The 16,988-nt window shown below is 44.5% G+C and overlaps 1 protein-coding gene across 7 annotated transcripts in view; it reads left to right on the top strand.

Annotated features, from left to right (window-relative positions):
* KATNAL1 (katanin catalytic subunit A1 like 1) overlaps positions 1-16,988 on the top strand; it is a 59,419-nt gene that overhangs the window by 16,436 nt on the left and 25,995 nt on the right. For 4 of the 7 annotated variants that reach the window (XM_025208714.1, XM_025208717.1, XM_025208715.1 and 1 more), the window contains 3 exons: positions 5,332-5,506; positions 10,155-10,315; positions 16,544-16,712. In XM_025208714.1, coding sequence (XP_025064499.1) covers positions 5,332-5,506; positions 10,155-10,315; positions 16,544-16,712 — 505 coding nt within the window. The remainder of the gene's footprint in view (positions 1-5,331; positions 5,507-10,154; positions 10,316-16,543; positions 16,713-16,988) is intronic. The other 3 variants (XM_025208716.1, XM_006027494.3, XM_025208718.1) reach the window with 2 other exon arrangements.

Below are 16,988 nucleotides of genomic sequence, written 5' to 3'. Positions count from 1 at the left end.
TGCATAGTTCATGTGTTTTGCATCCAGAAGATAAAAAGGTAGCATGCACTGACTATGCCTTGGTTCATTTCCCTCAGTCATTTCTTGCTAGAGATGGAGTTTCTTGTTGTCTGAGCTATGACCGCGAGAAAATTCTTTGGATCTATAATGGTGTCTTTGTTGTGGCATGGATGTCAGTCTTGCCCTATTGTAATGGGGACTGTACTAAATATAGGCACACCCTCATAATGCCTTGACTCTTTCTGATCATCCCATTTTCAAGGAAAAGGCTCCACCTGTACATCCTTCAATTTCTGGATCCTCGAGGACAAGGAGACTGTATTACAGACTTATCTCCTGGGCAAGTCTCTGAAGTTCACAGTATACCTAGGTTTCTAGAACTCACTTAGGCATGCTTCCTGGGAGTCAACGAGCATGAGTGCAGACTCTAAAGCCCACAGAACACCAGCACCTGCTCAGACTAAGACCAGCAAGAAATGATCTTCAGACAAAATAAAGGCATAGGAAGTTACAGGAACATATCCTCCATGAAGAGCCACTACAAAAAGACATCTTCACCACATAACCCTCCCACCAAGGCTCTGAGCAGTTCACGATAAAGCTGGCATGCACAACTGCACTTTATGACTTGATACTGGAGTTTCAGAGAAGACCTGATGCCTTTGATATTATGGAGTGCCTCTTCTACATCATAGGTCCTGGCTCCATTGACCTACCATTTTGTGACGGGAACACCTGTGGAGGCTCCTTTGGGAATGTTCACTGTATTAGCTCATAATGTAGCACAGATCCTTAGGGGGCAATAACATCACCTCAACCAGTCTACCTGTGAGTATGCTACAGACTACCATGCAGCCCATAAGAAGTTCATGTCACTAACAGGACATATTTGTCAGGAATCCGAATTGTGGCAGCTGTCTACCTCATTTCCATTGATAATGTCAGGACTCTACGTATATAACTGAGTTGAGATTTCTTTTGGCTTGACACCAAAGCTAAATGATGATGCCATCTACCTCCTCCATTGAGTTAGATAATAGTCATAGCTCATAATGTTTTCATAAGTGTAATCACATGTTTGCTTGAAATGGTTGTAAATCATTGGCATGCTGTGACATATTGAAACTATTACGTTAGATAATCCTTGCCTGAAAGGGAGCAACTTTGCAGTGTCTCGGCGGCACTTAACATGTACTAAACTGCTTGAATATGCATTTGCTTATGTTTTAACTGAACTTAGTAAGTGTTAAGCTGAACATGTGACATCACCCATAAACACTCCCACAAGTGTGTTCTCAGCCTTTGATTTCCTACAGGAAGTCAAGAGTATTGTTCTGGAACAAATACTGAGACAGTCATCATCCATCTCCAGGGCCAATCTCAATGGCACCCCACCCACATCGATTGCAAGGGCCTTATTGGTTGTACTGGGGCCTGTCAGCATGATAAAGAAGAGAGAACTACTGACAAACCATACCACTCCGTATGACCATGCCATACTTCTCAATTGACAGCCTTACGTACTTAAGATTCCCGACAGCTTTCATCTGCTCACCTGTCCTTGGAGCAGGAAGACATGCTGAAATCCTGGCTGCAGCGCATTCACTTGGTCTGTAGAATGGATTGGCAGGCAACTAAAGTAGAATTTTTCTTTGTATCATGTAAGAAAGATGAAAGATTCCACTTTCAGGACACTTTCTTATCCTAGGATTATACCTGAGTAAGGCTATTTGCAACACAAACCAACAGTGAGTTGGTAAGAAGTGTCGTATCTTCCATTCAAGGCAGTGCCTGAGTCCAGAATCCCTGTCCAGTGCCTTCCTGGCTCCATAGATGGGATCAGAGTACAGAATGATCCTGTTCTTCATCTGTTTGTGATTTCATGACTAATAATGGGGAGCTGCTATGAGACATCTGATACCTGGCACAGTGGATGAGATTTCCTTCCTGGTGTGGTAGCGATTCTTAACACCATGTGAAACATTGAGACTGTGAATACCTTCTAGAATTAAAACAGAGGGATACATCCTTACATTCAGTTTAAGTAGGCTAAGTGATGACTTTTGGCACTCGTCTGCCCTGAATGGTCAAGCTAGGGAAAAATTTGGTGTTGAAGGGCCTAACTAAGATATCTTTATCAGAAGAAGATTTGTTCCTGTTGTGGGATGTTATCTTAGTCTTGTCGGTTCTTGTTGACTCTCCATTCAAAACAGCAGTATCATGCTCCTTGCTGCAGTTCTCAATGGAAGATGCAATCACCTCAGCAAGAAGGATAGGGGAGATCTAGAGCCCAATAGTGAACCCTCTTGCCCTCTCTCCTGCCTTACTTGGTTTTCCATTTGGATTTGGTGTGCCTAAATTTTTGTGCAAAGTGATCACAGGGATCTGCCTGAATCAGAAGCTTCAACAGCTCATATTTTTCCCAGAGCTGCATAGCTTCAGACCTAAAGTATCTCTGCATGTTCTAAACATGAAATAGGCCCAAACTTTTTATCTGTAAAGTGATAAAACCAGTTGATTTGTCTCTTAGAAGAGCAATTGGCAACCTGCAGAGCCATTAGATCTTGCCCACGGAGTATGGATTTCAAGGGCATTTGGCAGCAAGGGTTTTGCTTATGCCACGCGTAGCTGGGCCCTTCAGCCATGTTGCACTGCAGCTGGGCAACAAAGAGGAGTGATGGCGGCAGCAGCTGGGTCATAGATTCATAGGTGCTAGGGTCAGAAGGGACCTCAACAGATCATCAAGTCTGACCCCCTGCCTGGGCAGGAAACAGTGCTGGGGTCAGATGACTCTAACCAGATGCCTATCCAGCCATCTCTTGAAGACCCCCCAAGGTAGGGGAGAGCACCACCTCACTTGGAAGCCTATTCCAAATTTTGGCCACTCTCAAATCTGCTGTCTGTCAGTTTGTGACCATTGTTCCTTGTTACCCCAAGAAGCGCCCTGGTGAACAGAGCATCTCTGATACCTTGCTGTGCCCCCCTAATGAATTTGTAGATGGCCACAAGATCATCTCTTGGCATTCTTTTGCGAAGGCTGAAGCGGTCCAGGTCCCTTAGTCTCTTCTCATAGGGCTTGGCCTGTAAACCCTTAATCATATGAGTGGCCCTCCTCTGGACCCTCTCAAGGCTATCTGCATCCTTCTTAAAGTACGGTGCTCAAAACTGGATGCAATACTCCAACTGCGGTCTGACCAATGCAGAGGGGAAGTATCACCTTTTTGGTTTTATTTGTCACGCATCTGCTGATGCATGATAAAGCGTGGTTAGCTTTGCTGATGATTTTGTCACACTGACGAATCATGTTCATCTTGGAGTCCACTATGACTCCGAGATCCCTTTCTGCTTCTGTGCTGCTGAGAGGGTCACTTCCCAACCAGTAGGTGTGCTGGATATTTTTACGCTCTAAATGCAGCACTCTGTATTTATCCTTTTTGTCCTGCATCCTGTTGTGTTCAGCCCACTTTTCCAACCTGTCCAGGTCTGCCTGCAATTGTTTCCTACCCTACGGAGTTTTCACTTCACCCCACAATTTAGTATCATTCGCAGACTTGGACAGAGTACACTTCATGCCCACATCCAAGTCACTGATAAAGACATTGAAGAGTACAGGTCTAAGGACCAAGCCCTGCGGGACCCCACTACCCACATCCTTATGGGTCCTTGTGCCGCATACCTTTGACCTGAGCTGAGTTATTCCAGCCCACTTCTGGAAACCATTGCTGACCCTTGTTTTAGAAAATTTGTGGATACAGAGATGAGAACAAAGTCACTGTCTTAACCAGTTAGCTTGTCAAGTGAACTGTACATGGTATTAGGACAAATTATGAGATAGTTAAGACCAAGTACCTAAATCCATTATAGTATATACCACAGAACACAAGCTCTGCAAAGCAGCTGTTTGGAGCTCTGTTTACATGTTGGGTGCATCTACATGTGCAATTTGTATGATAAAATACACTCTGGCGCAGTTTGCCCAGGACTGCAGCACATTGAGCTGGGCTGGCAGAGGGTCCAGACTCCGGGCAGTGAAGGGCATGCAGTGTTGAGCTAGCCGGCACTTTAGCAACCTCGTACCCCAGCCTGCCTCTGTCACAGTCTACATGTGCATTTGATCACACGTAAGTACTCTGCTGTAAGATAGTACTGTCCCATACAGTACTATGTTACGGCAGAGTTAATCTGTTTCACCCTAATACTGGCAACTGTGTAGACTGTGATGCTTTTCTGTGGAGCTAATTAGTCTACTCAGCAGTAAAGCACACATGTAGATGCACCCATTATGTGATATCTGAAGCCTCAAGATCATATGCTGCATTTAGCAAAGCAGTGTTGAGATTCATAGATGTTTGTGTTGGAAGGGACCTCAGCGGATCATCGAGTCTGACCCTCTGCCCTTGGTAGGAAAGCGCGCTGGGGTCAGAGAACCCCAGCCAGGTCACTATTCTCTTCATGTTTCAAAATCCTGATTACATGAACAGGTCTGCTTCTGTGGAGATGCCAATAGCAAGAAGTGCACTTGGGTGATCATTTGGAAGAAGGATGAGATATTAGAGCAGGGGTGGGCAAAATACAGCCCACAGGCCTGATCCGGCCCACCAGGCCATTCTGTCCGGCTCATGAGGCCCCTAAAAATTTTAGTAAATTAGTATTTATTCACTCCTGGCAGCCTGTCAAAGCTGACAGGAGCCAGGGGCAGTAGGACCCAGAGGGCGCCCTGAACAGGCTTGCCCAGCCCAGCCCAGCCCCACCCCCAGTCAGTTTACCTGCTTTCCTGCCCCAGCCCTGCTCCAACTCCACATGGCTCCTGGTTGCATCACCGGACTGCGGAGCACGGAACCTCACTGGTAGGTGTGTGTGTGTGTGTGTGTGTGTGTAGGCTCAGCGGCAGAGTGTGTGTGTGCAGGCAGGCTCAGGGGCAGAGTGTGTGTGTATGTGTGTGTGTGTTCATAGGGTGAATTCCACACGCACACCCCACCATACACATGCAACCACATCTCCCCTTGCACTGCCATACACAAACCCCAGCCACCCTCCCCCCACATACATCCCCCACAAACCCCATACCCATCCACACCCCACATATCCACACACCCCCACCACATGCTCCCTCACCCCACCTACCCACACACCCACAGCCCCCGCAAACCTATACCCACCCCCCACAACATACAAGAGTAAGACTTCGTGTTAAGTTATTGAGCAGTCACCTCTATGTACACTACACAAACACATGTAAATCAGGACAAAAATATTTTTTTGAAATCAAATTAATGAATGTTGTAGATGTTCACTTTTTAGAATATAATTTGGTATTTTTCTCATTCACAGATGGCAAAACCTCTTGCTGAAAGGAGTATTTTTGTGGGCAAGGAGAAGGACCTCTGGTGGCAAAAGTCAGGGGTTAGGGGGTGCAACTTTTGGGCATGAGATGGCGACCAGGGGGCGGGGCACCTGTCAAGCGGCGGGGCTACCCATGTGGCCTGCGACAGCCTGCCAAAACTCAGTAAGCGGCCCTCCACCTGAAATAATTGCCCACCCCTGACTTAGAGGAATTGGAGTTCTTTGAGATGTGTTGCCCAGATTCACATTGTGCAATGGATGCTCTGTTCCTTTTGGCTTTTGTGGTACTTTATATTACAGATGATTTAATAAAAAATATAATTTAATAATACCATTCTTTTTTTTTTTTTAACAAAAGTGTGAGTGCAAACAGCTATAGGTGTCACGGCGAGAAATTTTTATGCAAAAGTACAAATATTTAGAACCACAAATACAAACTAGTAGAGACAACAGCATGACAGTTTGAAACAGTATGAATAGATAATTCCTAAAAAAAGGGTTTCAGCCTAGTCACCCTCCTGGAAATGTTAAGAACTGGAATGCCATGGCAAAACCAGCCCCTCTTTGCACCCTGTTGGGTTGGAGGGCTCAAAGTGGGCCCCTAGGAGCTGTTGTTTTTGATACTTGTAGGTGGTGTCTGTGCCACCAGGAGTCTTTGTAGCTAAATGCTGATCCCAATAAGAACTGTCCTCCAGAATCTATAGGAAAGGAGGAAGAGGTGGACTGTGGGGGAGCTTTAGTGAAACATGTTTTTCAGCATGCTGTTTTTGTTCATGTATTTCACAAGCTGCTTCTTCCTCTCCCTGGCATTTTCCATGTTCTCCTGGGTCTTTGCACAGCTTGCTTAGCCAGCCTTCTGGATATAGAGAGGCCCTTCACTGCTGGCTTCTGGGTTGTCTTTCTTTCAGAGCTGAGAAACCCTTCTGTTTCTCAGTTCTGGGAATCCCCGCTCCTGGTTCACTCAGCCCTACTGCACTGCGATGTATAGGAATGCATCAAACATTTTGATGAACAAAGATCTTGGAAAATAAATGGACTTTTGCAGCAATTCATTCTGAAGTGTCCTATACCTCTTGCCTTGTGGTTGCCTTATATGTGAAAATGCTGAGAGAGAGTTTTCTAAATGGAGTTAAAGTTTCCTTCTAGAAAAAAAAACACCTTAACCTTTCTTTATGCTTTTGAAAAGTAATGCTTTATGCTTAAAAAAATGCCTAACAAATACCTAACAGCCACAGTGCTTGGTTGCAGGGCTTTGTGCCTGTACCAGGTACCTTCTAATATGCCATTAAAACTGTAGCTTTAAAAAGGAAGTGGTCAGATTGAGATAATGCAGTCATCCATTTTGCTCTTAGTTTGTACCGTACATAGTAAATGCATTTTTATTATAAGAATTTGCTTTTTTAATCTTGTGAGTTTGAAGAGGGAGACACAGTTGGTATTTTGAGAAAGTAAAAAGAGGTTACTATGACAGAAGACTGGTAAGAGCTGAGCAAAATAATGGTGGGGTTGGGCACTGACAGATTGGCTGAGAGCAGAGAATTTTTTCTGAGCAGATTTTCTTCTACTCTCCAGCTGTGCTCCCTGCCCCTCACAGTTGCCATTTTGGCCACATAGGAAGGGGGCTACAACTCAGAGAGTCTCTGAGTGGCTCACATCCACACACTGTGGCAGCATTTCATGTGCCTGCAGAAAAAAACAAACTCCTGGTGTATATCCTGATATACAATGCCTATTACTACTGATAAGAACACATCTAGTAAATCCAAACACTCATTAGCTGACAAGCAGAGCATGCAGGCCAGCAACTTCTTAGTCCTCTCAGGCATCCGACACCTGCCCAGGCTCTTGTGTGGTGAAGAGGACCTGCTTTTCAGGTCACTCTTCCTCATTGGAGTCCATGTCAGTCCTTGTATCCCTCCATTGCTTCAGGAGTATCACTACCAGCTGCAGCTTGGTGATAGCATCCCCTGATGAAACCTTGCCCAGCTCCGCATAGTATGGAAAGGAGGCACAAGCGCTACCAGGGATCCAGGTTTTCCTTGTTTTCTTGTAAGCTGATTTTACATTCTAGGTTTCAGCCCTGCCCTGGTTCTAACCCAATTCAGCCATCCCTTTGGTGGTGGCTTTATAAACATCCTTGTTGCAATGTTTCTTCTCCAAGGTTTCTTGAACTTTCATCTTCTAGAAGGCAAGATATTTCAGTACCTCTGTAAGGCTCTAGATAGGTGTACAGTGCCTGGTATAGTGCAGTAATGTTGAAATGATACCAGTTCCAGGAGTGTACAACAGAAAATGGACCAATCTTACTTATGTGCCATCATTAAACATCCTCCTTACCTTGCCCAACTCATCATCAGAAGCAAACTCCCCACTGCCCAACAAACACCAGGTGGGACACAGCCTTGCTTTAGCAAGAACTGCTTAACCTGTCAACATATCTCCACTGCTACTACAATCAACAGCCGACCCCACAACAAAACCATCAGAATCCATGGTTCCTACACATGCGTTTCCCAAAATGGGATATATCTGATCTAATGCACCAAATGGCCTCATGGCAACTAGGTGGTTAAAACTGAACAGCAGCTACTCACTGGAATGAGCTGCCACAGGAAATAAAAAGGACAGAGACATACATACACCATTAAAAGCACCTTTCTCACAGACCAGCCACTCCCTTTCTGACCTCGCTATCCATCCTCGTGCTCAAGGGAGATCTGCCTGACACCTTTAAAAGGCAAACTTAGGAACAAAAATTCATAAGCTGTCTGGACACTAAGTACCAGGGTCTCAACACTGATAGTGGTTTTATGGCACATTATAACCTACTTGATTCTTGAATTTTTCCCACACATGAAAGGTGAGAATGACCCTCCTCCCTTTTGATAGGTCTTGGTCTCCCAGTTATATCAGCTTCTTTTCTTTTGCTAATTGTTTGTCTGTTACCTCTGGGAAATTCTCTTCTCCTTCTTCCTTACTATGCTGTGCTTAAGCTTAAAAGGTATCACCCTAAGAAAAATGTACCTCTTGCATCATTTTACAGAGCCATGATACCTGGTCAGCATGACCCCAAAGTGCATTAGGGCAATAGACTCATTGTTTCTGTAGCAAAGCAGTTGGAGGACCCCCAAAATCATGTGCAGCACAGGTGCACTCAAATGTACATTAGTATACATTAATATGCTGCAAACTTACATGCGGACTTGAGTCCAGAATATGAACTGTATCACCAGCTAATATTGTTCTAAGAAGTGTGTTATATGAATAAAAACCATCAACATGCTTAGAAATTGAGCTTGTTGCAATATAAACACCTCAGTGTAGATGGAGCTTAAGATTTATTAGCTCGTGGTATAGCCACATTGACTTTACAATTTAAATATTTTGATTTTGCTGAAAAGTGAATTGGGGGCATTATAAAGGAAAGGCTGCTCTTGATTTTAATGGAGTTTGGATCGGGCCAACAGGTAATAGATTAACAAACATGAAATAAGAAAGCCTTAATATGTGCTTTACTGATGCTCTTGCCATGTTCTGGATCAGTGCAGGGCTGGTCCAACCATTAGTCGGATTAGGCAGTTGCCTAGGGCGCCAAAATTTGGGGGGCGCCAAAATTATATGCAAAACAAAATAACAGGAACATCATTTTAAATAACAACCCTAGCTGGCTACAGCTCCACCTTGGTCTAAGACCTTTGGTTTGGTAAGGGGAGAAAGACCTCTGAAAAGATCTCAGAGGAAAGATCAGTAGAATCACGACTCCTACCTTTTCAGCTCTCAAACAGACGTACGACAAGAGCATACTGCTGGCAACGTCATCCTAAAAGATGAACCTATACTCCTTAGGCTTCTTATTTTCCTCTATATTGGAGGTGGTGGGGGTGCTGAGGAACACGGTTCGCCTAGGGCACCAGTTACCCTTGGACTGGCCCTGCATCAGTGGTGCTCAACCTCTGGCCCAGGGGACATATCTGGCCCACAGATCCATATCATCTGGCCTGCAGGGCTCCCCATGGGTTAGAAATTTGGCAGCAGGAGAACACGTGCATTCCTGTGCATGTCAGGGCTGCAGATGCAATTGGCCTGGGGTTAAATTTGGTATACAGGGTACTGGCTAGAGCTGGAGCTGGGCCCAGTGCAGGGATGGGATGTAGATGACAAGCTGGATCTAGCTTGCTGACTGACCCTGAGTGGTATCCACTCATCTGGCCTTGGAGCAGAAAAGTTGGGCACCGCTGGTCTGGATCTAGCTCAAGTTTGCATGTAAGTTTGTGGAATTGGTAGGCTTCCAAAATTGCTTTAAAATTGTGTGCGTGTGTATAGTGGTGTTTCATTAAGAACGCAGACATTGGGGTTTTTTAATCAGAGACTTTTGGATTTTTTTTTATCAGAGCATTTTGGATCTTTAAACAGAGAAATCCAGGATCCCTGTACCATTCAGAATCAAACATAGCATGACCCACTACATTCAATTTCCTTAACATATTTCAAAATATATCTGCACATTATAAACTCAGCAGGATATTGTGGTTTGATTTTTATGAAGTTAACATCTCATGAGTTAAATGTTACATTTTACTGAACCATGTTGTATTAGGGCTTGGATCTTATGGCTTGTGCTCACTTGAGCGTGCTCACTGCACTATAATAAGAATGAACACATTTTTGGGATAGAACCCTTAGTTCTTAATAATCATCAATTTACTCTTTAGAAAGCAGTAATTTTTTTCATATTTTCTAAATCTTTTTTTCTTGCAAATTAAAATTATATTAGAAATCTTTTTTTCTTAAATAAATGACTTATTTTGAAGGTCCGACAAGAGTTACTAGAAGAATATGAGCAAGTCAAGAGTATTGTTAACACGCTAGAGAGTTTTAAGATGGACAAACCTGCAGATATTCCTGTATCCTACCAAGATGAGCCTTTTAGGGATCCTGCTGTTTGGCCGCCTCCTGTTCCAGCTGAGCACAGGTAAGTGGGTTTGAAAGCCAGATGGGTTGAAATCACTGATTTTTATATATAAAATATATTTTTTTATCAAAAGAATATCTTTACATGCATTGTTATTACTAGAAATAAATGCTTGAAATAAAATGCAAAATTATTTCCATTTATAGTTAAGTTCTACAGGTACTATAATCAATTGCAATTTATATTGAATTTAAATAAGCAGGACAGGTTTGCTAAAGAAATCTTGAAAAAAGTCAGATTGCTGAACTGGTTGGGAGTGCATAGTTAAATATTGGGAATGAGAATTTCTTGGAGCGCTGAGCCAGCCACTGTGTAGAGAAAATATTTTCTTCTTTTTAGTTTATTCAGCTAGTTCAGCTGTCCAGCTGGTGGCCTGCAGGCCCAGTGGCGACACGTAGCGGGTGCATGGGGGTTCACATGCACCCCCTGAGAGGGCTGGTGCATTCCCTGACAGCCAGCGTTCCCCTCTTGGGTAACAGGCAGGTGGGGCAGGTGAGAGCGCTGGTGCCCCCTCTGAGAGCACTGGCTAGGGAGTGGGGGCACCAGGAGAAGTGCTGCTGGCACTTCTGGGTCAGCGAGATGGGCCGCAGGGGGACACTCTGGTCGCTGACTGGCCGCTGGGGGACAAGTGCCACCCCTGACTCAGGAGGCACCAGTTGCCCATGTGCAGGCCTCACGTGCCTTCTGAGGCATTACGTTGTGTTTCCCAGGTTCCTACCTGGCCACCACTTTCCCCATTGCTTCCACTGTAACAGCAGCCAGAGTTTCTGGGCTCCCCTTTCTTCCTCTGGCTGATGCTTTTTACCTCCATCCCAGGGTGTGGAGCAGTGCAGCAGTGCAGGGACCTGTGAGCAAACTTGGGATGCACAGGCATGCAGTGCAGCAGTACAGGGAGGGTCACTGGCCCCTAGTGTAGTGGGGGAGGGTCACAGGCACGTGGTGGAGGGATTGCAGGTGCACAGTACAGTGAAGTGGGGGAGGGTTGTGTGCATAGTGTAGAAGTGGGGGGATCCACAGGCATACAGTGCACACGGGGTCACAGATGTGCCTAGCGGGGAGGATGGATCACAGGCATGCAGTGCATTGGTAGGCGGAGAGCATCCATGGAGCATGTAGCCCAGGGGCCCATGGGTGCCTCTGGTGCAGCCTATGTAGTGTGCAGCTCCTGGCTGCTTGGAAGTTGGATGGCCCTGAACTAGTTTAATGCTTTGATGGTACAGGGACTGATTGGCAGTTGGAAATCAAAAACCTTGGAAGACAGGTGACTAGAAACAATTGATCCAATTTACAATTGATATGTTGTTTAGTTTTAATGCAAAACATGTTTATCCTTTCTTGATATAACCAATGCACTTAATTTTAATTAATAAATAAATAATTTTAAAAATATGTTTGAACTTTCTGTGAAATTTGAGTTGCCATTCAAACAGAGCTTGAAACAAATTGAAAGTGTAAAATAATTGTTTTAAAAATGCATCATTCATAATTTTTAACATCATAAAAACAATTTCAGAATATTTGAGTGAGTGCATTTTAAGCTACATAATTTTAAATAAATGTATGTATATATGTATTATCTTGGTTATCAGAAAGAAATAGCAATATAATATAAAGGCTATATACTTGTAAATCAGCACTTTAAATGGTAAACAGCAAATGAGAATCCACCTTTCTTTGGAAAAGAATTTTAAAAATGCAAATGCAAAACAAGTCTAAATTAGGTGATCTGAATCAAGATTTCCTACTTGATTTAAATCAAGGCTAGGCAAAATATGGCTTGCAAGGCAGATCTGCTCTGCCAGGGGATTTTGTCCAGCCCACAGCACGTCCCTCTGCCCCATGCAACCCAGGTGCAGTGGGTAGCCTGGGCTATGGTGCATGTGGTTGGTCCCACTGCCCCTGGGTGTGCAGCAGGGCTGGGGCAGCGTTGCAGCTGGATCTGTTTTCCAGTGGCTTCTTCTGGCTGCCAGACCCAGTCCTACTGCCTGGGCACCCTAGTGAGTCTGCTAGAGGCTGGACCTGCACAGGCAGTGTGCACGGCCAGATGTCTGAGATGGGCCCACAGGCAGGCAGGGAACAACGTTCAGGAGTGAGATAGGTGGAAGAGGCCAGGATCGCAGGGCAGGGCAGTGACAGTGTGGGGCTGGCACAGAGCCATGATCTGCTGCCTGTACGGCTTGGGCTCCATGGGCAGGTGTGTAAGGGGAGTGGATCACAGTTCTGCCCCGAGCCCTGACCCCGTGCTGTCACCACCCCAAGATCCTGGCCCTGGCCCTGGATGCAGTTCCTTGCCCACCTGTGGCCCCATCCCGTCTGCCTGCCTGCGTGGTTCCCAGCTAGTCTCCATAGAGAACCCAGAATCGCTGGCTGGTGACAGTGTGGGGCTAGGACTGGGGCCAGGACTGGGGCCCAGGACAGAGCCGTGATCTGCCCACACTCCCCTGTGACAGGCATCAGTTCTGTGGGAAGGGGCATGCAGAGAGTGGATTATGGCTCTGCCCTAGGCCCGGCCCCATGCTGTCACTGCCCAGTGATCCCAGGGTCTCTACGGAGACTGGCCAGGACCCCCCGTGGACAGGCAGATAGGATGGGGCTGCGGGAGGGTGGGGAGCGGCATCCAGAGGTAGGTCTGGAATTGTGGGGTGGTGACAGTGCAGGGCTGGGGGCCGGGGCAGACCCATGATCTGCTCCCTGTATACTCCTGCACGTGGAACCCGTGCCTGTCACAGGGATGTGTGGGCAGCGGATCACAGCTCTGTGCCAGCCCAACCCCATGTTGTCACTGCCCCAAGATCCTGTCCTGTGATCTGGGCCTCACCCACCCATCCCGCTCCCAAACACTGCTTCCCACCTACCTGTGACCCTATCCCAGCTGCCTGGCTGAATGCGGTGGCCACTGAGGGAGTTTTGGTGAGCTATGACGGGGGCGGGGGGGGTGCTGACCCAACCCACAACAGCTCACCTAAACTCCCTATCTGGCCCATGGGCCCAAATAATTGCCCATCCCTGATTTAAATGGTTAAAATTGGTGATATACATCCTCTGCAACAAAAAAGATCAATTTGTTGACACGTGAAAAAAACCCTGCATTGATGGGTATATCTGATTTTTTTGAGGAATTGGGTTATCATCATATAGTAGAAATGAAAGTGTGTTTGGCTATTATGGATAATGTATTTATGTTAAGGCCTACAATTGAGGTTTGTCAGTATGTTGAAGTTGCCTTAACTAATGATTGCCTTGATAAGAAACTCACTTGAGCAACTATACATTTGTCAGAATTTCCTTTTGTGATATTAAAATTATCTTGGAATTATAAAAAACTAGAGACAGAAAAGAACTATTAGATCATGTTGTCCAGATCCCTTACAACATAGGGTTTGTTATTCACTTGTCTTTTGAGATCAGTATTGGTTATGACACAGCTCAAGGAATATAATACATTGCTCCAAAGCAAAAGCTACAGGCATCAGTTTACCACTGAAGGAGCTTTTCTTCATGTAGAACAACTTTTTGCAGAGCTGAGACCTGGTCCAGAGCCTGCTGTTGTCTGAATTTGTTTCGCATTACCTCAAGCCCCATCGGCATATTTCTGTTCTCATATTCTGTTATGAAAAATGGTGTTCATCTTAGCTAGGTGGTACTCTGAAATTGATGTAATTATCTGTTTTTCTGTGTTGTGAGGGTTGTACAGCATGTTAACCTTACTGTTTATTAAAGGATTTTCATAAAGTCTGTAAGATTTTCATGGTGGCTTGTATGGGAGCAAAGCCAGACGTTCCTGGCTAGAGGGTCTTGCCCCTCCACAGGGTGAAGCCAATCTCCATATTTGGGGTCAGGAAGGAACTTTACCCCCTGGCCAGGTTAATATGGATTGTGGGGTTTTTTTCTTCGTCTGTAGCGGGGGGCGTGACCCTCTAACTAGGACCTCATAGGCTTATACTGACAACATTTTATAAAAGCAGGATAGTGGTTCCTGTAGTTCTCCTGCTTTACCTGTGGGAGATTAGGGTGTTAGATCTCTGTTGTGTCAGGGTTGATGGTAGTCTTATGTAGAGTTTAGATTATGGCTTGTATGGGATGGTTTGGATAGGGATGATCCTGCTTCAGGTAGGGGTATGGACTACATGACCTCTGGAGGTCTCTTTCAGCCTTTCTTCTCTATGACTACAAGGTTATTTGCCAGTTGGAAATGAGGGAAACCATAAAATGTGGTGTAAATGCATGGTTGTCTCTTTCTAAAGTGCATCTCCTCATAAAGGAGCCCATAAACAGCATTGTGGGAATGCAGGCACCTCTAGGATGGCAAGCAGCAATCAACAGTAATAGAAAGGGTTTTGTGGTTTTTGATCATCTTGCCAGGTATCTTTGACACATGACAGACCTGAAAAAACAGAGAACATTCAACAAAGCTAGGGGCTACCAGTCTAAGTGGTTGTAATCAGAAGCAGTTACTAATGAAAGGTTACTTTATGGCATATAGGAAATGAGTTGGTTGTCTCAGTGTGGCACCTACCAGACAGGAAGCTGATTCTTCATGGCTTTGCCTTGTGTGTAAGGCTATGATTTTTTTCACAGAAGTCAAGAAACTATGAACTCAAAGAAAGTTTGGGACTTTTATTCCATATGCCAGGCAGGCTGCACTCCTTGCTGTGTAGGTGCCCTCTGCCATGTTGTGTCACTGCCCTTGCACTACCAGTGCACTGTGTGGCAGGTGCCCACCCTGCTCTACCCTGGATTGGCAGGGGTAGGAAGCAGAAGTCAGAGGAAGGAGAGGGATCCCAGAGACTCCCGCAGCAGCAGCAAGAGAGTGATGTGGGAGCAGTGCCCAGACCAAGAGCCCAGTAGCCATAATTTAACCCCTCAGAGGTCACATGCAGCCCTTAGGCCACTAGTTGGACAGTCCTGCTTTATAGGAAAGACTGTGGGCATGAGCCCTCTAAGCTATACTATAATGCCCATTAGGATTCTCCAGTAAGGCAATTGCTTAGCTGCTGTAAGCATGCAACAAGCTTGGTAATTTTTCTGTGAACATTGTTTTCTTTTCTTTTTTTTTTTTTTGTACCTCCACTGTGAGATTTACTAAAAATTGTAAGGAGAAAAATCATAGCCTTAAATCAAGCAAGGCCAAGTAGTTGTAAACCATCTCTCTGCATCCATTTTCTTCAGCTAGTACTTCCATTTTTATAAGCTTTAACATGTGCAGAAAAATTTGGGCAGTATTAAGTGCAAAGTGAATTCACCTGAATTGTTACAGATGAAGTTATCTGGTGATGGTATAAGGTCCTAGCAGGTCCACTATATTTTTAAAATAAATTTAATTTGGTCCACCTGCAAAGGACTAAAAAGAATTTTCATGAAGCATTCAGGTATAGGAGACTTACTATTTTTAAGTAAAAGTTAATAATCATGTCTAGCTTGTACCAGGGTTATGTTTTTAAAAATTAATATTCCAGTAAAATAGTTTCAAAATTTGAAATAATGGACGCAAATATGAGTAAAGAATTTAAAGGGAACATTCACTTAAATTAATATGTTCATATATTTTGGTTCTACCTTTCAAGTCCATACTGACTTCCAAAGCAAAATGAATAGGACTCAGATTAATCTTTGTGAAACCAAATTCTGTGTCTATGTGCTACCATTCAATTAATATCCATGACATCGGGAGAGATGGTGTGGGAGGTACATTTTGGTTGGATAAAGTCTACTTTTCTGGACAGTTTTTCAGTGTTGACATTTTCACTCAGGAAGATTGAGATAGGGTGCCATTTCTCATGGGCTTTCCCATTTACATGCTGGAGCCTGTCAAAGTTATTAGCCAGATTATTGCCAGGAATTTCTTCCATGATTGTTCTTATGGGATCTATGCTTTTCAGTATGGCAAAATATATTCTCATGATTTATAGCTACAGGAAACTGAAATCCAAACCCAGAAACTGAAATCTACTTATTTTTTTCCACACTCATGCTGATTTGTTTATTGTAGGTTTGGTTAGCTTTGCCAAGCTGCTGACACTGATCATTTTCTTTTTTCAGAGCTATGTAGCACAAATCAAACACAGAAAAAAGATGTTAGATTTGCAGATTTACAACTAGAAAAGAATAAACAAGCAATGGAATTTTGGCCTGTCAGTTTTGCAAGTGATTTGTGAAGGGAGTATTAATAGATTGCCTTTTTATTTACTTTAAATGGACCCTAATACATATCTTCTTTTTTTTGGCTAGGGTTCCCCCTCAGATCAAACGTCCCAACCGAGAAGTAAAACCTTTGAGGAGAGAATCACCAGGACTGCAGCCACGTGGGCCTGTGGGCCGAGCACACCCAATATCAAAAAGTGAGAAGCCTGCCAGTAGCCGGGAGAGGGAATCTAGAGCGAAAGGGAGAGATGACAAGGTAAGAACAGTGGGGGCAAGGCGTGGGAGTGGGTGTTGTGTTATCAGGCAGGAGGAGTGGGATTCCTTTATTAATAAAAGAACATAAGTCTGACAGTAATCCTACTGTAGGCTGATGAGCTATTTCTGTAACGTATCAGAGAAAAAGCATGCCTTACAATGATTCAGTTGCAACGTTACCAAGCTAAAAACAGCTTTAAATGCTTAGCTGAGTTTTTAACTATTCTTTTTACATTGCCATGTTTTACTGTCCCTTTGAGTGTCTGTTAAAATTTAG

The sequence above is a fragment of the Alligator sinensis genome, unplaced genomic scaffold (genome assembly GCF_000455745.1).
Source record: "Alligator sinensis unplaced genomic scaffold, ASM45574v1 scaffold84_2, whole genome shotgun sequence".
Lineage (NCBI taxonomy): Eukaryota > Metazoa > Chordata > Crocodylia > Alligatoridae > Alligator > Alligator sinensis.
The sequence above is the reverse complement of the archived record's forward strand: the minus strand, read 5'-3'. Positions and strand labels throughout refer to the sequence as shown.